The 24227-nt window shown below is 55.4% G+C and overlaps 1 protein-coding gene across 1 annotated transcript in view; it reads right to left on the bottom strand.

Annotated features, from left to right (window-relative positions):
- Positions 1 to 24004, bottom strand: part of COL18A1 (collagen type XVIII alpha 1 chain) — a 36440-nt gene extending 12436 nt beyond the window's left edge. The window contains exons 1-3 of the mRNA XM_079311367.1: positions 23917 to 24004; positions 23402 to 23469; positions 752 to 1296 (exon numbers count right to left, since the gene is read on the bottom strand). Coding sequence (XP_079167493.1) covers positions 752 to 1296; positions 23402 to 23469; positions 23917 to 23927 — 624 coding nt within the window. The 5' untranslated portion in view covers positions 23928 to 24004. The remainder of the gene's footprint in view (positions 1 to 751; positions 1297 to 23401; positions 23470 to 23916) is intronic.
- Positions 24005 to 24227: the final 223 nt, after the last annotated feature.

Genomic DNA, 24227 nt, shown 5'->3' with positions numbered 1-24227 from the left:
AATCCCAGTGCAAACCAGTTTATAGCCCATCAATGATTAACCCCTTCCCAGAGGAGCTTCCCCTGCCCAAAGCCAATCCAGGGGGAATGAGGCAGTACAGTCAGGATGATGTTTAAGCTCAGAAACGTGCTTTATGAACTCTACAGGGAAAACATTGCTCCCCTCAGCAGAGCCTCTGTTGCTGGGCAAATCCTGCTCAGCCCAGGATAAACCAGGACATTCCTTTCCTTAAGTCCTGAAGGGGATTTCCATGTCAGCTGGGCATTTTCCCCACACTTTTCATAACCCTTATCTGAAACACGAGTCCTGCTCAAAACATGGGCTGAGCTATCACATCCTTCCTCCCTCTCCAAAGTCTTCCTGGAGATACCGCCCAACATCAGCCAGAAAAGATATGCTCCAGCCCAAGCATTTTTTCCATGTAAGAGAGACATTTTCCCGGCCAAACCAGCTTCTCCACTGAAGCTGGGTGTTTTTAGGAACGGGGAGATCTGAGGAGGCTCCATGTTTGCTGGGAAAAGGCAATGGTGGGATCTACATGGCAACCCCATGTCCTCCTGCCAGCTCACCTTGAGAGCTTTACCTTGGTGAGCCCCAAGAGAATAAATCACTGGCATCTCAAGCTGCCTTCCCCTCCATCTCAGGTGACCCCTTCCCCAGTGATACACATGGAGCTGTCTTCTGGGATTGGGCAGTGTCACATCTCCCCAGGCTTGTGGGAGATGCTCCTTGGGGTGACCCAAGCTCTTACCTGATACTTATCTGGGTCAGCCCCTCCAGCCTGAGCAACAAAGAGCCCGGAGCCTTCTTCCAGCTCCATCTCATCCGGAGAGCGCTCAAAGCGGACGCGCTCATGCTCCTCACAGTCCAGGTAGAGGATAACTTCCTCCTCCTCCACACTGATGGCGAAGCGCGTCCACTGGTTGAGCAGAGTGGGCACGGTGAAGGTGGCGGCCGGGTAGGAGCTGGGCGAGCCGGGCTCCGTGTAGTAGAAGATGATCTGCTGCTGGCCCGCCCGCAGCTCTGAGAGCTTGACGCCCACGTAGATGATGCTCTGTGACGAGTCCGTGACGGCAAAGAGCACGCCGGCCCGGGGCGTGGTGGGCTGGATGTGGAACAGCAGCGAGAAGTCCCTGTAGAAAGGGCTCGGCAGGTGGTACCGGGCCACCTGGCCCGTGTTGGCATTGGGACCGAAGACATAGCCAGGGTTGTTGTCGGGGCCATAAATTCTGTGGATCTCCTCTGTCAGTGGGTCCCCGATCAGCTCCAGCAGGCTGACCTCAGCACTCAGGCTCTCTGTGAGGAGGAAGGACAGGGCATGGTCTCAACCAGACAGGCAAGGATGGTCACTCAGCAAGGACACTCCTGCCCGTGCCTCTCAAATACACTGTCCTGCAGTGGCTCCCTTCGCTCACCGACCCTAAGACTTGTGCATTGGCCAAGGCAGTGATCTTGAACTGCTCCCACCACATCATTCGGAAGCACCTCCCAAAATGCCCCCCCTTCCCAGCTGTTGGCCCTCCAAATGCAGCAGGGACATCACAGAATCACAGCCTGACTTGGGTGGGAGAGCGCCTTAAAAACCATCTCATTCCAATTCCCCTGCCATGAGCAAGAACACAATCCACTCGACCAAGTTGCTCAATTCCCTGAGATGGGATAAAACCAAAGGGGTCTTGCCCATCGTAGTCAGAAGCTGCTGGAGCACCACAGCAGTGGTGCTGAACCACCACGGATCCCCAGGGAAGCGTGCTGCATCCATACTCATTCCAGGATCACAGTGACCCCTCGTGTCATCAAGATCCTACGGTCACCCCAGCTGGGAATAAATCAGAGCCATCCCCTCGCAACACCCTGGGAACACAGCTCAAGCCAGCTCAGCTTCCCAGATGCTCTCAATTTGGAGGTCGCCTCCTCTCCCAAATTCTATTGAGAATTAGGGAATTTGGGAAGTTCTGCTGGAGACTGTCCCTCCTACCCGGCGCAGCTGAACATCTGGTGAGGGCGAGCCAGCGCCATGTCCGCCAGCTCCCGTTGTTCTGGCAGCCAGCACATCCTCATCGCCCACACACCGGGCGCTGGATTCCTCCTCTCCTATGTCAACTGCTCGGGGCCGGTGCCAGTTCCAAAGGAGAGGCTTTTTAACCTCTCCTTTCCTGGGAGAGAGGAAACCCAACCACCCTGGCTCTGAAACTGCTGAGGGATCTGCACTGGGAATGGATACTCAGAGCTGAGTTTTGGCCCCATCCTGAGCCAGGAGTGGGAGCTGACACAATTCAGTGTTGCCAGTTCTATCCCTGATTTTCATGTGAGCCATGGGGAGCAAGGGGAATCAGAGATGTATCCTGAGATATCTCAGGCTGAACCCAGGAGGATCAGCCAGAAATCTCCACCCAGCTCTGGAGCCAGGCATTATCCTCCAGAGCTCTTAAAAAAAAAAAAAAAAAAAAAAAAAAGATCAGTCCAACCTTGCCCAGCCCAAAAGGAAAACACATCTCTTGAGATGGTGATGAAAACCTGGGTGCCTCTTCCAAAGCCTGGGAGACATGGAGTACTCCCAGGTTCCCCTGCTGCCAAGAATCAATGCCAATGCCAGCCCTCTGACAAGGACCCAACATTAGGGACATAAGAAGGGTCACCAGCTAAAGGTGGGGGCAAATTTTTGCTCTGCCAAAGCCAGACACACCGATCCTCTGAAACTCTGGGTCTGAAACTGCTCTGTGTCCACCTGCTCCCCAAGCCCCCAGTTCCTCCCAACCCTGGCACCCCAAAATGAAGCACCTGGCTGGGAGAAAGTCTCCTTCCCAGACTTCCACCAGTTCTAGCCCCTTCATCTGCCCTGCACTGGGATCAGGCTTCCCTATGGGACATCCCCAGTCTGCTTAGAGGAGAACCTCTGGATCCTGGAGTCCAGCACCTTTTCACTCCCAGATGTGCACAGCCCTACACCAAAACTGATGGAGTGAGTGAGTGGGCCTCCCCCAGACTCTCAGCCTGCCACTCACCCTTGAGTCACCCCATGCTCAGCACCCCACAAGCTCGTTCCTACTGCAAATGCCAGGATGCAGAGATTGTGTTTAGCTGGGGTTGGAGGAAGTCAAATTCACAGCAGCTTCAAGGAAAAAGGAAACCAGAGCTTCCTCCTGGGGGTCCACATGGGTGTAAGAGCCAGTGCTGCAATTCCTGCAGCCAGACAAGTCATTGTGTCCCCCCAGCGCTCAGGATGACTGGGGACATACTGAAAGAGGCTTTTGTTAGCAGGGCAATTTGCAATCATTCTCCCCTTGGAGCTGCAACCGGGTCTGGGAGTCTCCCTCCTCCTCAAACATGCCACTCGCCCCCGAGCACTTTCCAAAGCAAATGGACATTTTTCCTGCGTGGCAGAGGTTGGATGGGGACTGGGGAGCAGAGGGGTAAGGGGAGACCTCTTCAAATGTCTGCTCCCCCACAAAAATCAAGTGCCCCTTCTCAACCCCAGAGCATTCAGGTCATGCCTGCTTTTTCCAAAGGGCATCCAGAGTCCAAATATCCCAGCCAAACATCCCTGTGGCAAACTGAAAGCACCTACCATGGAAATGTGGTGGGGGCTGCAGTGGGTTTGGTGCTGGCACGGGATGTCTGTGGGGATGTGTCTGGATGCAGTGATTCTGCCACTGGAAATATTCCCAGGGTGCTCTGAGCCATCTTCCCCCTCTGCCATGACCTGGCCTGAGCTACCAGCACGGGATTCAGGGGACCCTCAGCACACAGCAGCACAACAAGTCACTCTGTGGGGTGTACAACAGCCCCTACATTTCCCACTCATTTCCAACACTGCCCATCCAAGCAACCACAGTGCAGTCCCAGACTGGAATGCACCTCCTCTGCGAGCATCCCCATGATCCCAGAGCATCCCCCATGAACAGAGCCTCTTTGACACCAAGGGGACCCTGTGTTCGACCCTGGTTTGCCAGCCCCCAGTCTCGGCATTCCTCCTTGGCATTTCCTGGCCATACCCGGAGGGTGCAGGGGTCGACAGGGAACACAGCCTCATTCAGAGGCTTTGGCAGGCGGGGGGAGCTCCAGCTTTCATCCCAACTGCATTTCTCCAAGCACCTGTCACTCCCTGCTCCCATCTCTCACCCCCCTGCCCTGTCTGGGTCCCTGGAAGGTCACATCCATGTGTGATGATGGAGCTGGGGGTGAAGTAACCTCTCCTACACTTCCAAGCAGCAGGGATCAAACATTAGCCGCCATCGGGTGAATCATTAACCCCAAAGGGCTGCTCCGGGAGAGGGCAGCAGGCAGGTGTGGCTGAGGGTCACCTTGAAACCTCCTCTCCCCCATGGTGCTGTGGTTGGGTGGTCACGGGGTCTGAGTCCTTTCCCTGTTCCTACGGGGAGCTGCCAGGTCTCCAAGTGCTCTGATCCCAGCCAGGATGGGCACCCCAAACCCCCGTGGCACCTGGAAACTGGCCCTGGATGCCAGCACAATGCACTTGGGGAGAATCCCCTGTGCTGGCCCCAGTGATTCACCAGGAGCGATGCTCGGCCTTGTGGAGGGAGCCAAAACCTGTCAGTTCTGTTTGGAAAAGCCCAGGTTGGATGGAAAGTGATTTTGGATTCGGCAGCATCCCACTGGCACAAGGCAGAAGCATCCCCCAGTGCCTGGGGGAGCCCGGGCAGGGGAGACATGACACAGGGATGTCACCACATTACCTGCAGAAGCATTAATAAAGACACAAGAAACCCCTTCATCCTCCTCAGGGAGAACATCGCAAGGCAGAGGCAGGCGCCCGCCAGCCAAGTGAGTCCAACATAGGTCTCTGACAGCCTCGCAGAAGCCCTGGCACGGTGGGGGGGTTACAGGGACCGAGGGGCTACAGCCAGGGAGCAGCAGCAAGCAGAGGAACCACTCCAGGTAGCGATGGCACCGCGACTTAAGCAGCCCCTCCCACTCATGCAAAGCTGCCTGAATTTCCTCCTTGCTGCCGTGCCGGAGGTAATTTGGCAGTCGGACATGGCTGGTGCCCAGCATGCTGCAGACGGGCAGGTGGGTTGGGATGGGCTGGCAACGGCCAGCTATTGGCATCAGTCCTGGAAAGAAGGATGCGAGCCCCACGCCGCCGCTCCCATAGAGCTGCATAGTAGCGGTTAGTAAATCGAAGTCCAGAGGGACGGAGTGATCAGCAGCAGGAGGATCCACACCCTTATCCACCCTCTGGTCAGGCCAAGGGGGGCTCTGGCTCCCATTCCTGCTGGCCAAAGCCAGCCCCGAGTGGCCAGTGACATGCCATAGGTTTGGTGATGCTCCATGGAGGTGATAGGGAGGTTGTGCCAAGGGGTCCTGGAATGGCACCGCCCGCTCATGGGTACTGTCACCTGGTGAGAAAGGAAAAGGAGCACTACCTGTCTGGGGACCCACTGGTCTCTGCAAGGACACCTGTGTCTCAGTTGCAGTAGGAGTTCCTGTCCCCAGGAACTCTGGGTTCTCGGTGGTCACCATCCTCAGGAGCTGTGGGTTCTCAGTGTTTCCCAGGAGTTCTGGGCTCTCGGTGGTCACTGTTCTCAGTAGCTGTGTCTCCTCAGCACTCCTCATCACCACAAGCTGCAGATTTTCAGTGGTCCCCTGGCCCAAGAGCTGTGGGTCATTGGTGGTCCCTGTCCTTAGGAGCTGTGGGTCCTTGGTGCGCTCCATCAGGAGGAGCTGCAGGTCCTCAGTAGTCCCCGACCCCAGGAGCTGCACGTCCTCAGTAGTCCCTGAACCCAGCAGCTGTGGGTTCTCAGTGGTCCCTGACCCCAGCAGCTGCAGGTCCTCAGTAGTCCCTGAACCCAGGAGCTGTGGGTTCTCAGTGGTGCCTAACCCCAGCAGCTGCAGATCCTCAGTAGTCCCTGTCCCCAAGAGCTCCTTGGGGCTCATTGATTCCAGGAACTGGAGTTCTTTAGTGGTCTTCATCCTCAGGAGCTGCAGGTCCTCGGTGTTCCCTGACCCCTGGAGCTGCGGGTCCTCAGTGGTCCCTGACCCCAGGAGCTGTGGATCCTTGGGGGTCCCTGTCCCCAGGAGCTGGGGCTTGTTGCTGGAGCTGCTGGCCACCTGCTGACCTGGGGCAGGTGACATGCTGTGGGGAGGAGCAATGCTTGGCCATGCTGTGCTTTCCAGCAGCCCTGTGGCACTCCTGTCCCACTGCTCCGTGGTTCTGGCTGTGGTTCCATCACCCACAGGCGCTGCTGTAGCAGGATCTGGCTCCTGCCGCCGTGCAGTGGTGGTATTTTCTGCTGCCTCGCCACCCCACCTCACTGGGGACGGGCTGGGAGCCGGAGCTGCTGCCGAGGTTGGCGGCTCCAACGCCAGGATTCCCTTGCCGGGTGCTGCTGGGCTTCCTGTGGTCTTCGTGCTGCCCCAAACCCAGTCCAGGAGCTGTGGTTCGGAGCAGGAGAAGTAGCAAGCCAGGAGGAGCAGAAACCCCAAGCGAGGTGGGGCCATTGGAAAGGGAAAACGAGGTCCGTTGCTCCTCCCGAGCGGGAAGGAAGGAAAGGAGGGAAGAGGCAGGAGTTCTGCCCCGGCCAGGCTCTCACTCACATCGCTCTCTCCTCCCCAGCTCCGGCACTCGACCCTTCAAACCGGAGCGGAGCAGGGGGAGGAGTGGCCGCGCCGAGCCCTCCTCTCCCCAGCGCCAGCCTCCCGCTGCAGGCACGGCCCATCGGGGACCCCGCTGCCTGCCTAGGGACCCACCTGAGCCCCCCAAAACCTCCGGGAGCCCAGCCAGCCTTCAGACGCACCCTACTGCCTGTCCCAGCAGCTGCTCCCAGATGTTTAACTCCTTCCTGCCTAGAAAATCCTAAATCCTCTCTCCCCGCTTGGTGGCTCCGGTTAAATCAGCAACATCTGGAGCTGTACAAGGTGGGGTCGTGCATGTACATGGTCCTCATGCATGCCCAGCTTTGGTGGGACACCCCACTTCAGGCCTCGGATAAAAATTATAATTTCAGAGCAAAACTGAACGAGGAGGGAAACAAATCCTAGAAAACATTTCCAATATTTCCACCGGCTAGAAACACAAGTTCCCAAAGCCAAGAGTTTAAAGGCGCTTTCCCGGCTCGGTTACAGGGCCAGGACCCCCCAGGTGCTGTCGCAGGATGGCCAGGGGGGCACTGCAGCTTTCCTGCCCCCCAGGCATCACAAGCCAGCAACGCCTCGAAGCCAGGTCTGAGCAATCACAAGTTTCCAGTCACAAGTTTTCCTGGAGCTCGGGTTGCAAATCTCCCCTGGGCAGCCCTGGCACTCTCCCACACCCCAGAAATTTCAATTGTTCTTTGCCTCAGCTTAAAAATGTTACCCCTAAATCCACTTATCCAACTCTGGTGATGGTGCCCCTCACTCCTAGGGATGGCCAAGCAGAGATGGAGCACTCCCATGGCACTGCTATGGTGACACCAGGCAAGTCACTTCCATGGATCAAGTGTCCCTGAGACAGGTTTTTGATGGGGAGATGGCAATCTTGGCTCCCCTTGTGTGACCAGGAAAGTCACAGTGTGCCATAACATGGTCCTACAGAGCAGAGATCTCTACATGCCAGAGCTGATTCTCCAGTTTAAAAATACACAGGAAAATCACCAAAACAAATGCTCAGATATCCATTTTGTTTCGTGCAACATTTCCCACACTACTTTTGAAGCGAAACGGGTGAGTTTTCCCCTGAAGATGGCAGCTGGCTGCTGCTGCCAGCAGCTCTCCCCATGACCAATGCTGTTAGGGGTGTCTGCAGTGGAACAGCCCCGCAGGAAAATGGGATAGCCGGGATGGCAGAGCTTCCACACGGCCCCCTCCCGGAGCTCCCATACTCCCATCAGCCTGGGGAGGGAGCCAGGTGTCTGCCAACCTTCTCTGGCGTGTCCCAACTGCCTCAGCTGCCCTGGGGCCAGGGTGCGGTGCAGGACTCCTTGGCACATCCCAGAGGGATAGGAGTGACTGCTGCTTCCAGTCCCACTGGTGGGATGGAAAACCTCGGTGATCCCACAGCCTCTCCCATCCCGGAGCTGTGCAGCTTCCAGGGTGGGGAGCATCACATACCCCCATGAGCTGCCTGGTCTCTGCCAGGAGGATTTGGGCAGCAGCACCCTCCTGGGGTAGCCCAAGCATGTGGAGACAGGATGCCCAGCCAGAAAAATTCCCACTTCTCCCTTCTGCTAGGATTAGGCAGCTCATGGGAGCAAGTGGAGCAGCAGTCCCATGGGACACTCTCATTAAGTCAATGATCTTCGTTTCACTGCACACCTCCTCGCCGGCAGCTCCCTGGAAAGGAGTCAGGGCTGGGGCATCCCCAGAAAAAGGGATTTCCTAAATAGGTGCCCTGAGGGTGCGCTGGTGGCACAGGTGGCACTAGAGTATCTTGGCCCAGTGCAACCAGCTCTGCCACTGACCAAGCAGCCAAGACAGGGACTGGGAAGGCACCAGATGGTGAAATATTTTGGAGAAGTATTTCCCCCAGGGAGAAACCATGGCAGCTGGTTGCTGGCAGAGCAGGGAAAACCCCTTGTTTTAGCCTCCTCCAGGCTAAAGGTTCTCAAAAAGTGCTTTGCACAGTCCATGAGATGCTGCTGCAAGCTTGCCATAATCTTGAACTTCTTGAAAAGCAGATTTGGACCCTCACCCAGCTCCCAGTTCCCTCCCAAAGAGGCTGACTGAATCTTTCCAAAACTGTCTGGCATCTGGTGCTGCAGCATGGTTCCTCAGGAAAAGGGGGATTGGGCTGCCCTAAGAAGGCACTGAGGGCTCAGTCCTGGGCAAGAAGAACAAAGAGGGGGGAAAAGGGTGGGGGAAAGGGAAAAGAGAGGAGAAACTAGAGGTGGGGGAAAAGAGTGGAGATGGGAAGAAAACAGATTTGGGGAGGAGGGTGGGGAGAAAGAGAGTGGGGAGAAGAGAAGGAGAAAATAAAAGGAGAGAAAGAGGGAAAGGACTAAAAAAAAAAGAGATTGGGGAAATCAAGAAAGGAGTGGGAAGTGGAGGAAAGTGTGGGGAAAAGTGGAAGAAGTGGAAAATGAGAGTAGGAAAGGAGACAGAAGGATAGAAAAAAGAGGGGAGAAAAGACAAAACAGAGGGGAAAAGAGGGGGGGAAAGGAGGAAAAGAACAGAGAAAACAGAATAAAGAGAAGAAGAGAAGGAGGAAAAGAAAGGGGGACAAAGTAAGAGGGGGGAAGGGGAGGGGAACAGAAAGGGGAAAAGAGATGGAAGCAAAAAGACAAAAAGAGAGGAAAAAAGGAGGTGAAGAAAGGGAACTGAAAAAAAGGGGAAAAAATAGGGAAAAATAGATAAAAAGCAGGGAAAAAAAGAGCCTGTCATTCAGACCTGCAGCCTTTCATCCGTGGTCAAAGCACACCAACGTTTCTCTCTGAAGTTGCTATCCCTGCAGGATTTTGGGAGAGGACAGGGAGCCTTGCCCCAGCCCAGCTCAGCAACTCCTCCTGCACAGCCCAAGGATTCCCCGGCAAGTGCTGGACAGAGGGATGGACAGACAGAGGGATGGATGGACGGACAGCAGAGGGAGCCTCGGGCTGAGCAGAATGCCAACGCTTCCTCAGGAGACCCCGCTTTGCTGGAGCCAGCCCTGAGATCACAGAGCTCCAGACAGGAACTGGAAGGGAGCAAGGGCGGGTACAGCCCCCCTGGAACGAGGGGAAGGGAAGTTTTGGGAAGGGAAGTTTTGGGAAGGGAAGGGAAGTTTTGGGAAGGGAAGGGAAGTTTTGGGAAGTTTTGGGAAGTTTTGGGAAGGGAAGGGAAGTTTTGGGAAGTTTTGGGAAGTTTTGGGAAGGGAAGGGAAGGGAAGGGAAGGGAAGGGAAGGGAAGGGAAGGGAAGGGAAGGGAAGGGAAGGGAAGGGAAGGGAAGGGAAGGGAAGGGAAGGGAAGGGAAGGGAAGGGAAGGGAAGGGAAGGGAAGGGAAGGGAAGGGAAGGGAAGGGAAGGGAAGGGAAGGGAAATTTTGGGAAGGGAGAAAAGGCAAGGCAAGACAAGGCAAGGCAAAGGCAAAGGCAAGGCAGGGAAAGGCAAAGGCAAAGGCAAAGGCAAAGGCAAAGGCAAAGGCAAAGGCAAAGGCAGGAAAAGGAAAAGGAAAAGGAAAAGGAAAAGGAAAAGGAAAAGGGAAAGGGAAAGGGAAAGGGAAAGGAAAAAGGGACCCTGACAGCAGCACAGCCAGAAAGCCAGAGGCAGAAGTGCTCTTGGACTGAGCAGAAAAATTCAGGGACTGAAAATTCAGGGTCAGCAGCAGATGGTATCTATAAATCCTATTGACATTTGGGATTCTAATCCGTTTCCCATCTAAAAGCCCCAAACAGCAGCTGAAAGGCCCTCCTGGGGATGCAGGCTGAGGATGTTTCCACATCCCAAGCTGCTGACGTCCCCTGCCTAGACAGTCCCTGGGGAGGCAGCGGCACCCAGCCCATGGTGGGCACTCAGCCAGGGAGATGGGGAGGCAGAAGACAAGGATGCAGAGGAGCCGAACTGGCAGGAGTGACAGCAGCCAGCACAGTCCCAGAAATGACACAGGTGTCACTCTGCCAGGCTCTGCCAGTGTTTTCCCCCGCCTCTGGCTGTGCAACATCACAGAGTCCCGGGACCCCGACCGCAGCGTTCCTAAACATTTACTCACCTAGAGCCAGAAACATTCTCCCGGCAAATTCCTTGATAAGATAAACTGTGAAAATGTCACGACTGCCTGGGGGAGCCATCACATAGCCCCGAGAGGGGAAGAAGGATGGCCGTGTCCAGACCACTGTCGCTACCTGCATCCTCCTCCTGCTCCTAAACTCAGGAACTGCTCCTGAAATGAACAGGGCTGGACAAGGCAGAGCCAAGTGGTGCTGGTGTCCCACTCTGCCCCATCTACACGGACAAGGGGACAAGGCAGCAGATAATTGGGGCTGGAGTGACTTTGGCCATGCTGTGAGGTTTCCTGGGGAGAATGGATGGTGGAGAGGGACCATCAATATTTGGGCACAGCCAAACACAAGAGAGGTGTATAAAACACAAGGTGACACCAGGGTGAGCTGTAACTCCCAGTCCCCCTTCATCCTGCATCCACTGGGGCCATGTCTCTGCTTCCAATCACTCACCTCCTCCTGGTGCAAAGACAGCCTGAAGAAAAGGCAAGGTGAGGGAAGGAATGCGACCCCCTGGATCATCCTCCTCCATGTTAATAAATCCCCTTGCAGATTAATTGCTCCCTGGACAGGGGAAGACTCCACTCCTCACCTCCCACCAGGGTTCTGGCTCAGCTGGGGAGCCCCAAATTTCAACTGAGTTCCTGGCATTCGTGCCACAGCATGAAGCCGAGGGGCTCCAGCAGCACCACGACCACCCTCGGGACAGCAGTTGGTGGAGGGGGGTTGGTTGCTGTCTCCCTGAGGGACAGGGAGGAAGTGCATTCCCATTCCCAGGCACTTCTTTCCCCAGGGATACAGGGAGATCAAGGCACCTGGCACCCTGGTTAGCATTGTGGACAGATGCTGTGTAGCAGGATGAGGGGAGATGAAGGATGGGATGGAGGGTTTATGATCCAACTTGATGCCATCCCAACTCAAAAATCAGAGGAGGACAAGGCACCCAGGTGGGGTACATGTCCTCAGAGCTCAAACAAACTTTCCAAGCCAACAGTGCCCCTCAACCATGCCAGGATTTTAACCTTCCAATGAGACAGAGCAACAAAGCACCATCGGTAGGTAAACCAGCACAACTTTGAAGCCTACACAACAAAAAAAATGGGAGTTACCTATTCCCAGCTGTTTTCCAGGACTTCAGAAGCTAAGACAATACCAACACAGCTTAAAAACTTCAATTCACCAAACAAAATACAGAAGAGCTACCAAGCAATGTCGTACCTGAAGCTACAACAGTGTCCCAGCCTCTGTCCCGTGGAACAGCGTCCATCCTTCACCCCCTCAGCCAGGAATGCTGAGTGCCAGATGGTCTGTGCTGCTGCAGGAGGCAACCACCACAGCTCATGCATGCTCTACAGAGCCTTGCCATGGATTTTCAGGGAAGAAACTACCTGGCAGGTCATTAAGCTCTTCCTCAGCACAGCGTGCAGCAAATAGAATCCAAGCTCACACGCTTGCTGCAGGGCCAGGTGGTGAGGAACTCTATTTTCTTAGGGAATGGACAGCAAATGGATCCAGGAGGGGGGTTTGTTTTTGGGTTTCAGCTGCAATCTCCAGCTCATCTAACCAGCCTGGCTCTTGTCAACGCTGCCCTCCTTCAGTGCAGGGGACTTTGTTTGGCTTGGAAGCCCCCAGCTGTGCTCGTAATAAGACTCCATGTCTGCTCTGTGGTCCTTCCACCTCTTTGCACTCCTCAGACAATAGCTCGCCTGTGCTGCTGATTTTGGCAGCATTTCCAAAGTTTTGGCTCCTTCTGAAGCTTCCTCTGCACCAGGCAGCTGACCTTGGCCATGGTACCTTGTTGTCATGACCCATTGCATCCCACTCCAGGCTGTATGTGGGGCACCGTGCTCCACGCTGGACCTTTTGGGGCCCCGAATTGGGGACACAACGGGGAGAGGTGTCTGGCAGGCCCTTTGGGGTCATGAACAGCCTGGATGAGAGGCCACTGGAACAAGCAAAGAGTCACCCAGGCCTTGAGCCCACCCAGCTGCGCACGTCCCAACACCACAGTGAGAAATCAATCAACTGAACGCCTTGAAACCAAGCTGAGCGATGACAACTTGACATCAGCCAAGGCTGAAATGCCCTTCTCCCCGCTATGTTTCCACAAGTATTTAAGCAGGAAAACTTAGGTCCTTTGAGGAAGTCCAGACAGCCTTGGAGATGGATAATAAAGGGGTCAAACAGGTGGGTGATCCTTTGCTGCTCCATGCAAGTGCTGGGGAAAGCCAGGAGCCGGATGGGGTCAAAACACACATCATCCCTTTCCAACCAACAACCAGAGCCAGCATTTGACCAATTAGTCCCTTTTTCTGCAAGTCACTTGGTTTTAAAGCAAAACACAAAGTCAATAAACAGCTTTAATGCACCACCTGTAATAGGACAGGTGCCAAGAACAAGGAGGAATGTAAATTGTGTTCCTGCTTGCACGAAGATGGAGATTCCAGATCAGTTTTTCCTCCTCCTGAGTGCAGGGATGATGCCACAGCTGGGCACCATCCCAGGCTTCAGCATCCCAAAGCAAAGCTGCCCAGCCCATGGGCACAATGCCATGGGCCAAGGGCATCCCTGCAGCACAGCACCACTGAGATGGGTACCCACAAGCTGTTTCCTGGGATGATAAGGGGTTAAAAAAAAACCACCCAAACCATACAAAAAAGCCCAGCAGGCATGCCTGAAGGGGAGGATTAGAGAGAATAGGGCCATTTCTCAGCAAAGACTATGGCAACCTAAATAGAAAAGCAACATTACACTCAAGACAGGGGCCCTTTCCCTTTGCTCCTGCCCTACAATGCCACTATTGTTTTGCTGACAACTAGTAATTATCCCAAACTGCACACTCTGGTATTCCCACCCCTTAATCGGGAGGGATTTTGCAGCCGCCCGACCCTCTGACACCAGCAAAAATTCACATACCAGAGGGTTCAAAGGGGGGGCGGGCTGGGGAGGCTGGGCAGCCTTGCAGGGGATGGGAACGTCATTCCCAGGGTCCTGGAGCACTGGGGCTCTGAGAAGGGCAAATTCAAGCCCTGCTGAAGCAGGTTCCTACAGCTGGGTGCACAGGACCATGCCCAGATGGGGTTTGAGCACTGTCACAGAAGAAGAACTCAGAGCCCCTTCCAGAGCCTAAAGGGGCTCCAGGAGAGCTGAAGAGGGACTGGGGACAAGGCATGGAGGGACAGGACACAGGGAATGGCTGCCATTGCCAGAGGGCAGGGATGGATGGGATATTGGGCAGGAATTGCTCCCTGGGAGGGTGGGCAGGCCCTGGCACAGGGTGCCCAGAGCAGCTGTGGCTGCCCCTCGATCCCTGGCAGTGTCCCAGGCCAGGCTGGACACTGGGGCTTGGAGCAGCCTGGGACAGTGGAAAGTGTCCCTGCCATGGCAGGGGTGGGATGGAATGGGCTTTAATGTCCCTTCCAACCCAAACCTGGGATTCTGGGAATTGGGATGTTTTTGTTCCTGATGGCCACACTTTGGGTTCAAGGTGCCTCAGAAATCCCCCACTGCCATCCCATATAAAAAATGTTCACCTCCCAAATATCCAAGTCTAAGCAGTGAATCCTTTCTGGAAACAAACAAAGAAAACCAAAACCAACTCCAAACCAAACCATCCCCCAGCCAAAAAAAAAAAAAAAAAAAAAAAAAAAAAAAAAAAAAAAAAAAAATCCCAAAAAGCACCCAAAAAAGACACAAAAACCACCCAAAACCGCCAAAAAACAAACCGCCCAAAATAATCCTATGGAAGCAGAGTTTCCCTTCCCTGCTTAAAATTTCTGAGGACCTGGGACCCCCATGATGTGACCCTGGAGGCTGCTGCTGTCCTAGTGCAAGGGTATGGGGATGAGCCAAACCCATAATTTTTCATTTATGGGATGCAGGAGTCACAGTCCCAACATTCCCTGCCTAACAGGAGTTCATCATGGTGCCAGCCCTAGCACAGATAAGGTGATAAAAAACTCTGGAAACTGCCCTAAAATGGATTAGAACATTCCTATGGTCAAACTGTAGATTTTTTTTTCTGCTTTTGCAGGCTGGTGCAGGAGCCAGAAAGCCCAGAAAAGGTGCAAAAAACCCTTTTTTTTTTTTCCTGCCACAGGCTGGAAGCAGCATAGCCAAGATCAGAACAAGGCAGAGGACACCCACAGCCTCCAAAGGATCCAGCTACAAGCACCAGCTCCTCTGGCATCTACTTATATAGTGCTTTATATAGGTAGTAACTTTTAAAATTTATTTTCTTCTGCATCTTAATTACACAATCACAGAAGTTTCTTCCCAATGGGAATGCTGGAAACCAGTTTTTCCTGCAGCAAAGCCAATTCCACAAATACTAGCAGTGACCTGTAAAGCTTAAAAAAAAAAATCCCCATAAATCAGCAGAGTAACATCTTTCCTTCCTTGCAGCAGAAGCAGCAGTGCCACTCGCCAGGCTGGGATTTTATTTATTGTTGTTTTAAGCACCCAGGAGAAAACGCTTCTAAAACCCCACTTAACCCACTCCAGCTGCAGGGGAAAACAAAAAGTCCCATGAAGGCAGGAGCTACGCTCCAGGACTCCGGGCAAGCTGCAGCCTGTCCCCAGAGCACCCAGCTGGGATTTGGGGGAATGAACCCCCCCTCCTCACAGGCTGCAGCCCTGCCAGCTCCTCAGCATGTAGCCGCTTGCAGGGTGGGGAGCCGGAGTGCTGAGGCTCCAGCAGCTCAGAGAGAGCCCTGCCCCAGGGCCAGCACCCTGCTTTGGGATGCTGGAGCTTGCAGGAGCTCCTGGGGCTGCCCTGGGAGCCAGCTCCCAACTTCTCTCCATGGCAGTAGCAAGGATTAAACCCACATTGTGCTCTTCAAAGCCCTTTTGGCTCCTTTGCAGCCTGCACTTGGGGACACCAGAGTTCAGCGGCATGGGGGGAATAGCAAGGCTTGCATGGCTTGTGGGAGAAATTCTGGCTGGCCACTTCACACGGAAAGAAAGCCCGGAAAGGGGCCGCTGGGAAAGCAGAGGAAAGGCTGAAAAAAGATTGAAGTGGGACAATGTTATCAGGCAGCTGTGCCACAGATGTGGGGGGCTCCGGATGTGCGGCACCCGCTGGGATGTTTGGGTGCTGAGCTCTGGCATCAGCTGCACATGGGCAGGGAGTCTCCCCCAGTCACACCTGGAGGCCAGCTGGGGCCATCAGGTGACTGAGCAGCAGCAGCAGCAAGACAAAAAGATTAAACAGCTGAATGAAGCAAACAGGAAATATTTTTGCTCCCGACCCAAACAGACACATTTCTATGGGTGTTGCTGCCACTGAGGCTGACCCCGAGGCTAGAGAGATGTAAAGGGTTAACAGCGACCCCTGCACAGCTGGAACAGAGGGACAGATGTCCAGAGATACCCAGGTGCTGGGATACAGGGGATATGGTGTGAGACCAGAGCACTGGGAAGAAGGGATGTTCTGGGAGGGAGATCAGAGCATTTGGACCAGGAGCTGCACTGGGAGAGACCCATTTCCACAGTGAGAGTGAGATTTACAGCAACGCAGGCTGTCCCTGTGTCCTGTCCCCTAGGTATGGAGCATCCCACTGCAGTGCGGTGCCCAAAAATAGGCCTGGTGCCCTTCTTGGGGCAGAAGTGCTTCACCACGGCCCACCCACCCCTGGGGTGGATCAGACATCCGCGAGCCTGTTCCAGCAGCACCCTCAATCCCCCGGCGCTGGGCTGATGTTGGGCGCAGGAGCCGCTGGCAGAGTGCGGGGCAGGGCGGGGGAGCGGGGCCGAGCCTAGCTCGGCTTGGGGCTGCCCGGCCATGCCGAGCGACACCTCTGGAGCAGTGGCCTGGCAGGGAGAGGGATCCCGCCCGCGGCCGCCTTAATCCCGTTGCTAGGACACCGCGGGCGAAGAAATATAACACTTGTCGGATTAGAGTCTAGACGGGCTGACCTTTCCCTCCGCGGCCGAGGTGTAACCGGCCGAAAATCAGGCCCCGCTGGCTAAAAGGAGGGATTTTGTCGCTGTTTAGGTGTTTGGTTTTGTTTCAGATGGGAGCCAAGGAGGGAGGGACATCGCTGTCGCTGAAAGAGTCATTTCAGGACCTGCCACCGGAGAGGGATGTGCAGAAGATGGCCCTGGGCTTGCAACCTGCTGCCAAACTCGGGCTCTGCCCAGCAACTCGGCTGACAAAAGAGCCTTTCAAGAGAGGCGACGATGTCAACTCCGCAATTAGCAGGGGAAAGGATAAAAGAGCCGAAGGAAGATTATTACCTCCAGCAGTTGCCTCTTGGGGCCCCTCTCCAGTGGCTTCCTTAACTCTTTCGGCTGAGCCCCACACTGGGAGAATCCTGGTGGGATTAGACTCTGACCAAGAGCCTAGCCCAGTACTGGGTACCACAGTACATGGGGGATGCCAGGACCCCCACACACCCTCCACCTTCATGGCCTGACCTCACCATCTCTGCACCAAAAGGATGTGCCCAGAGCAACTGCAGAAGTAACAACTGGTTAACCAGATCCTGAAGCCTGAGTTACCTGGGATGGTGGAAGGTCTCCCTGCAGACAGACGTGGGCTTTGAGTTCCCTTCCAAGGCAAACCATTCAAATATAAACTACAGTAAAAGCCAAAAATCAGAGGTGTGCTGCTGCCACATGCCTCAGTGCCAGGAGCTGGGACTTTCTCTCACCCCTGGTATCCAAGCGGACTTGGTGCCACCTGAAATTATTGCAGGTTTCTACTCCACCCACTCCCACCCATCAGTGCCCCCCTGAGCCCCAGCTCTCAGCATGACAGGGCACTTCTGCAGTTTTGGAACCCAGCTGGGGAGACGCTGGCATCACTGATAGGGTCACATGAGATGTCCTGGGGCTCCGTGTCACCCACATGTCCTGGGTCCCCAGGATAAGGCTCCTGGCCCTTCTGGAAAGCATTTTGGGGCCCCAGGGGAAGAACTAAGTTGTACAGATGCCTTCCCACCACATCACAAGTGAGCACCACCAGCTTATCTGGGGATTATCAAAAAGTTGCTGTTTATTCAAAAGTCAACAATCAACAATTGAATCTCTAATTCAATTAAGTGATAGACTAACAAGGAGGGTGGAAAAGAATAAATTGTTTTGATTACCGTGTTTCCCAGAGGGAAGGCAAGTGGCTAATTTATAAACTCAGAGATAGCTTCAAGGACCATTGGGCTGTTGGAGATTTATGCCAGTGGTGACAGTGGGAAGAGCACAGAGATAGTGAAGCTGGGTTCCAGGTGCCCCAGCTCCTATTCCCACCCTGGGCTGTTTGAGCAGCCTCCCACAGCCTGGGGACAGGGTCAGAAGAACAGCCAGATCTTGCAATCCCCAGGGGAGGAGGAAACCAGCAGACTGAGCTTGGGAATAAAATAAAACTTCAATAAAATCCACTAATGACCAATTTCCATCTTAGAAAAGGGCTGGGAAGCAATGCCAAAAAAAAAGCAATAAAAATTCCACAAAAGCAACCTTTTTAAGACACGGGATGTTCCGGACGAGATGTTGCTTGCTGAGAAAGCCCCAGTGCCAGGGCTGCTGCTGCTGGTCAGAGCCAGGAGCACAGCAAGCCTCTGGAGCCTTGACCTTGGAGCAGCCCCAGCCCCAGCCCCAGCCCGGAGGGTATCGGTGTCCTGGCTCCAGCAGGAGTCCCAGCACTCTCAGGAGGTCAAAGCCACCCACCTTTGGTCGGTGGGGACCACCCCTGCACCCCCAAAGGGCTGATTAACCACGTTCACACCTCGAGGGTGGGGAGGTTATTTGCCCTCGAGTCTGCTCCAGCTCTCCCCCGATGTCTCTCCCAGCAGCTCCAGATCCATATTAAGGCAATGCTCTGTTAGCTGTACAAATTTCCAAACCATTTTCTAACCTCGTTTAGCTCTTTGTTCTTCAATGGTATCTTTGGCAAGGAGCTGCTTAGGCTAACCAAGCCTGACACTAAAAGCCACACATGCTGCTGCCATGTCCCTTCCTCTGTCCACAAAGTCAGGGACTTGTTCCCAGTCCCCAGGATTTAAGGGGATTTAGCACCAGCTGAAATCATTGCACCACCTCCCACCCACCAGCAGGATGGGGCACACCCTCCCGAGGGCTAACCCAAAGGATGAGGGATGGGGCTGGAGGCAGGAGAGCCAGGGAGAGCACCCCCACAGCTAGCAGGAGGAAACTGGGGTGTGGGGTGAGGTGGGGCTCAGCCATCATGGAACCTCACTGAGTGGTTTGGATGGCAAGGGACCTTAAAACTCATCCAGTGCCACCCCCTGCCATGGGCAGGGACACCTTGCACTGTCCCAGGGTGCTCCAAGCCCCCTCCAACCCAACCTTGGGCACTTCCAGGGATCTAGGGACAGCCACAGTTTCTCTCATCAACCTGTACCAGTGCCATGACACCTTCAGAGGGAAGAATTTCTTCCTAACATCTAAGACACTGCCCCCAAGCTGCACACTCAGTCAGAGAGATGCAGCATGCTCCTGGAAAGAATTTTTCTCCACTGCTTTCCCCAGTGTCATCAGATACATCAGAAGAATCGTTAGAATGTTTTATTAATCCCATACCTCTGGGCTGCTGATATACATCAATACTTAATCCCAGATGTCTCCTTCAGCACTTTGAACTCTCTACTGAAATGCAGAATTAATTCTTTTCTTGGTAAACTATCAAGAGTTTGGGGAAAAAAAGACAGCATACTTGCTGGGATTGTTATTCCAGGGCTTAGAGTATCATTTCTAACAGTCACAACAGGCCAGAGTGGTGCAGGAGACACATGATGTCCCTGTCACAGAACATGGTGTGGGTTGGAAGGAACACCAAACCTCAGCTTGTTCCATCCCCTGCCATGGGGAGGGACACCTTTCATTCTCACAGGCTGCTCCAAGCCCCAATGTGCAGCCTGGCCTTGAACACTTCCACGGATCCAGGGGCAGCCACAGTTTCTCTGGGCACCCTGTGCCAAGGCCTCACTGGGAAGAATTCCTTCCCAATATCCCACCCAGCCTTCCCCTCTATCAGTGTGAAGCCACTTACCCTTGTCTTGTCCCTCCAGGCTCAAATAAGAAGTCCCTCTCCCTCTTTTTTATCATAGGATGCAGCCTTGGATGAGTCCTCACACCATGCTCCACATACTCTTCCCTCCTTATAAAGAAGTGGCAACCTCCCCCCAAGAGCAAAGCCAGTTTCCCAGCAGCATAGTTTTTTCTGCTCAGGGATTTTTTAAGCCAGACGATGACGCTTGAACCAGGATTGCAAAATGTTTTCTCCAAGGGCTCAGATTTGCTATTTAACAGCACCCAAGTTTTGTCGCCATAAACACTGGAAGGAGAGGTTAGTCCAGCTGCAGGCCAAAATAAATAGGGAGCAGTGTCACTGAGAGGCTGCTCTTCAGAACAAAACGAGCCTGTTTCTCCAGAATATGGGAGTGTATGGGCAGGGTTTTCCAGTGGCCACAGGGAAGAGCAGCCCAGCTCTCCATCCCTCCAGGGACATGCAGCAGTGGCGAGGGAGCTCCCAGGCACTCATGGCCATGCTTGGCCAGCAGACACTGCATGGAAACCTAAAATCAAGGCAAGAGCTCTGGGAGAATGGATGCTATGGATGCACCAAGTTCACTTACAGAGCTGGAGAAGTCATGGAAAAATTAGGATTAGGGCTTGAAAAGGTTGTGTGCTTCAATGAAAGCAACTCTGGCCAGAGAGCACAGCCACTCTGCAGGAATAATACTCAGTCTCTTTCTAAACCTAATTTACAGCCCCAAAGCACCATCCAAGCACAGCCACCATCCAAGCACAGCCACAGCATTCATCCCTGCCAATATCTGCCTGAGACAGGCAGGAGGGATGGGGTCCACCTGCTGGGGTGATGGACCAGGAGCCCAGAGTGCTGCAGGGATATGCCTGCAGTCTCAGCTCTTTCCAGCTGCCAGCAGCCCGTGGCAGCTCCCCCTCCCCAGCAGCAGCTCCTACAGCACAGATAAGATTTTGCAAACAGCAGTCCTGTGAGCTGATAAGGAGGTGAGGAACTGGAGGCGCTTCTGGAGCACAGCATCCTCCCCAGTTCCTCCACCCCTGCTGGGAACCTCAGCAGTCACTGTCACAGCTAATAGATGCCAACCCTGCCCCAGCCAAACCCATGAGCTGGGTGCTGCACCCTGCCAATTCCCACATGTCTCTTGAAGAAATCCCTAAAATAATACTAGGAAAGCTCTGATCCCCTTGTCAAACTGCCCCAGGTGCTGACGCCAGAGCAGTTGTGTCACAGGCTGTAAATTGCTTTGCACAGTACCACTTGCTTGAGGAATCCCAGCCAGTAGAACCCACAGCCCACTGGGAATAGAAATTTTCAGGAATGAGCCTCTCCACTTGCAGCTCCAGCACCTGCTGTCCATAACAGTGGGAGGAGTCAGATTGAATTCCCAGGTGCTGCCTGCACCCTCAGCAGCAGCACAGCAGAGAGCTGGGGCTGCCTCTGGGCTCCTCCCAGCCCCAAACTGATGCATGGAAATTCAGTGTGACAGAACATCACAAAATCATGGAAGCATTACAGTTGGAAAAAACATCCAAGATTATCATATCCAACCACTAACCCAGCATAGCCAGGTCCACCATTAAACCATGTCCCCAAGAACCACATCTACACATTTTTCAAACACTTCCAGAGATGGTGATTCCATCACTTCCCTGGGAAGTCTGTTCCAATGCCTGGTTGCTTGACTGGAGAGGCCTGGCCAGCTGATCACCCTTATCCAGGGGCCTGGCACAGGATTTCCCACCTGGGAATGGCGATTTCCCCAATGTCTGACCCAGCCCATAATTGGGGTCATTCACAGTCCTAGTTGTGATTCCCCCCACACCGGCCAGACCAGAGCCGTGGCAGCATCCCCACACTACTCCTCATGGCTACGTGCCCTTCCTGAGGAATCCCAGAGATCCAATGATAAGAGGCCAGCCTAGCTTGGGGCAGCTAAGCCCCCAAAATTTGCAAGGCAGGCAGATAAACAGAAAGGTTATCTCCATGCCAGGACAACCTTCAGAGCAAACATTCCCCAGGAGCCATCACAAAGGCAGGCTGGCAGAACAGGCCTTGCAGTCCTTGGACATTGAACCAAGGGAAGGGGGGGGGAAGAAAAAAAGAAAAGGAGCAAAAAAACTCCACACCAATGCTGAATTCCTTCAAAACCCGATCCGCAGCCTGCCTTTGGGAGGCGGCCAAGTCAGCTGGGTGAGACGGGCACCTCCCTGCCGGTGGTGACCGGCGCCGGCTGCGCTGCCCTGGCACTCATCCCCTCCACACGCCCTGGCAAACCTCCTGGGGGCCCCCAGCGTGGCTTTCCAAAGCTGGGGCATGCACCTGCAGCTCAGCAGAGGGTCCTGGCCAGACCTGAGTGCCCAAGGATGCTGATGGAGAGAAGGTGGGAAGGGCATGGGTAACTGTGAGTACCCACTCTTAAAGCAGCTCCTGGACCTCCAGCTTGGCTCGTCTGCACTGGACAGTCTCCAGGGACCAAAAATAGCCAATTCAGGATTTCACATGGAAACGATGTTCCCATCTCTGCAGATCTCCAAGGGGAGCTTTGTTCCCGTGGTCCCTGGGGAGGCACCCACGCCTCGGAAAGCAGCATCATAAATGCAGCCCGAGGCACTTGGAGAGCTTCTCCCAGTGTTTCCAGACTGCTCTGGCAGTGCTGGGCATCCCCACTACCCCAGCCGGCCTCCTTCCCTCCACAGCTGACCCCGCTGCCCACGGAGCAGTGCCAGAGCTGTTCCTAGATTACACAAACCCTTGCTCCACTGAATAATCCACTGATTTCACGGCTGCCTTCCAGCTCGCCTGTACCTGGGGATGCCACTAACAGAAACATCGTGCCCAGCCTCTGACAGCAGAGACACAAGTGATGCTTCACATCACACTGGCACAAGCCAAAGACAGCTCGACCACTACCCCAGAGAAAATCCACTCTATCGTGGTTTTTGGATTGCAGCTCAGCTGCTTTGGCAGTCGGTGTTCCTGGGATCCAAGTCGGGGTTCCCTGTGTCAGCCGTAGCTGTTCCCGCCTCCGGGCACCGGGCACGCATCCAGAGACCGGCTGCAAGGGGAGGAGGGCTTTCATCCCGCCTGGCAGCCGGCAGGAAGCTTCCCTGTCGGGGAGGTAAAGTTCACCAGAAACACAGGCAATGGGAGAACCGGCTCGTGTGCCTCGTGGGGAAAGAAGGGCTGGAGAGCTGAGTCAGCACTGAATTCCCCTCTCCCGGTGCACCAGCAGCTTGAGAAGCGCGATGTTACAGGGAGCCCCGAAGGCAGGGAAAAGCCCAGAAGGGTGTGGGAGGTGTTGTATCTCCAGGGCACACGCTCGAGGCTCCCGACTGCTCACAACACTTCCAAGGACGTGCAGCCATAGGGAGGACTCGTGGGGAAACCGCTAATGCATGGAGCGCGGCCACTGTGGGGCAACGCCATCCCACATCCCACGCCTGTCCCACAGCCAGCACGGATCTGACCAAGCACTTTCCTCCCAGGGAAAGCAGCTAGGATTCCCCAGCATCCCTGGCCGCTGATGGGATCCAGCACACGGGATACCCCGGACTCGGCAGCCACGAAGGATGTGGCCATTGAAGGGATCACCCCCAGCTTCGGGAATCACGACGGCACAGCATTTGGCCCGAGGGGAGATTCCAGACCCCATTCCTGCTGAGAGCCTCCCAGGAGGTATGGGACCCTGGGCACAGCAGCAGGCACCCCCCTCCTACCGCCCCCCCTCCCCGGCCAAGCATCCCGCAGCATCCCGTGCACGTTACCGGGCTCCTGGGAAGCGGCGGGGACCAGCAGGACAAAGAGCCCGAGTAGCAGCCGCGGCGGGGGGCACCTGCGAGAAGGGAAGGGGAGAGAGAGGTCACCCTTCTGCTGAACGCGGGGCGAGCCCCGACCCCCAGCCCCACTCCGAGGATCTCCCGCGGTCACAGCGAGGACCCCCAGCCCCGGCGGCTGCAGGGTCCCGGTACCCCCCACCCCGGTGCCCTCGTGTCCCGGTGCACCGGGCTTCCCGCGCTACTCGTGCCCACTACCTGGCGGCTTCCCGGTCTTGGCGCCCACTTTACGCGGTGTCCCCGCGCCAACGGTGCACCTGGGACCCCCCCACGCCCCCCAGGGTCCTCGTCCTCTCGCCCCGGCGCTCTCTCCCGCGTCCTGTCCCAAGGCTCCGGTGCCTCCGGCGCCGCCTCTCCACGGCAGCTCCGTGCTTTCCTCACTACCTGTGCCCCCCCACCCCCGGCGGCTCCAGGGGCCCGGAGCCCCCCGCAGCCTCGGCGCTCACCCCGTGCGCATGGCGCCCACTCGGTGCCAGCAGCGCGGCTCGGCTCAGCACAACTCAGCTCGGCTCGGAGCGGCGGGATCGGCACGGCCCGGGGGGCGGGGAGGGGAGGGGAGGGGCGGCAGGGCCGGCCCGCCCCGGGCGGGTGAGCCGGGGCCGGGGCTCAGCCCGCCCCCAGCCCCCGGGACCGGAGCTCTCACGGCCGTCGGTCTCCTGCAGCCAGGAGGGGGTCGGGGGCACACTCCCCGAGGATGGATGAGCGGGAAAGGCACAGCTCTGCTCCCCGAGGAGCATCCTTCCGGAGGAGCATCCCT

Source organism: Erithacus rubecula, assembly GCF_903797595.1.
Source record: "Erithacus rubecula genome assembly, chromosome: 8".
NCBI classification, from domain to species: domain Eukaryota; kingdom Metazoa; phylum Chordata; class Aves; order Passeriformes; family Muscicapidae; genus Erithacus; species Erithacus rubecula.
This window is presented reverse-complemented; position numbering and strand designations above follow the sequence as displayed.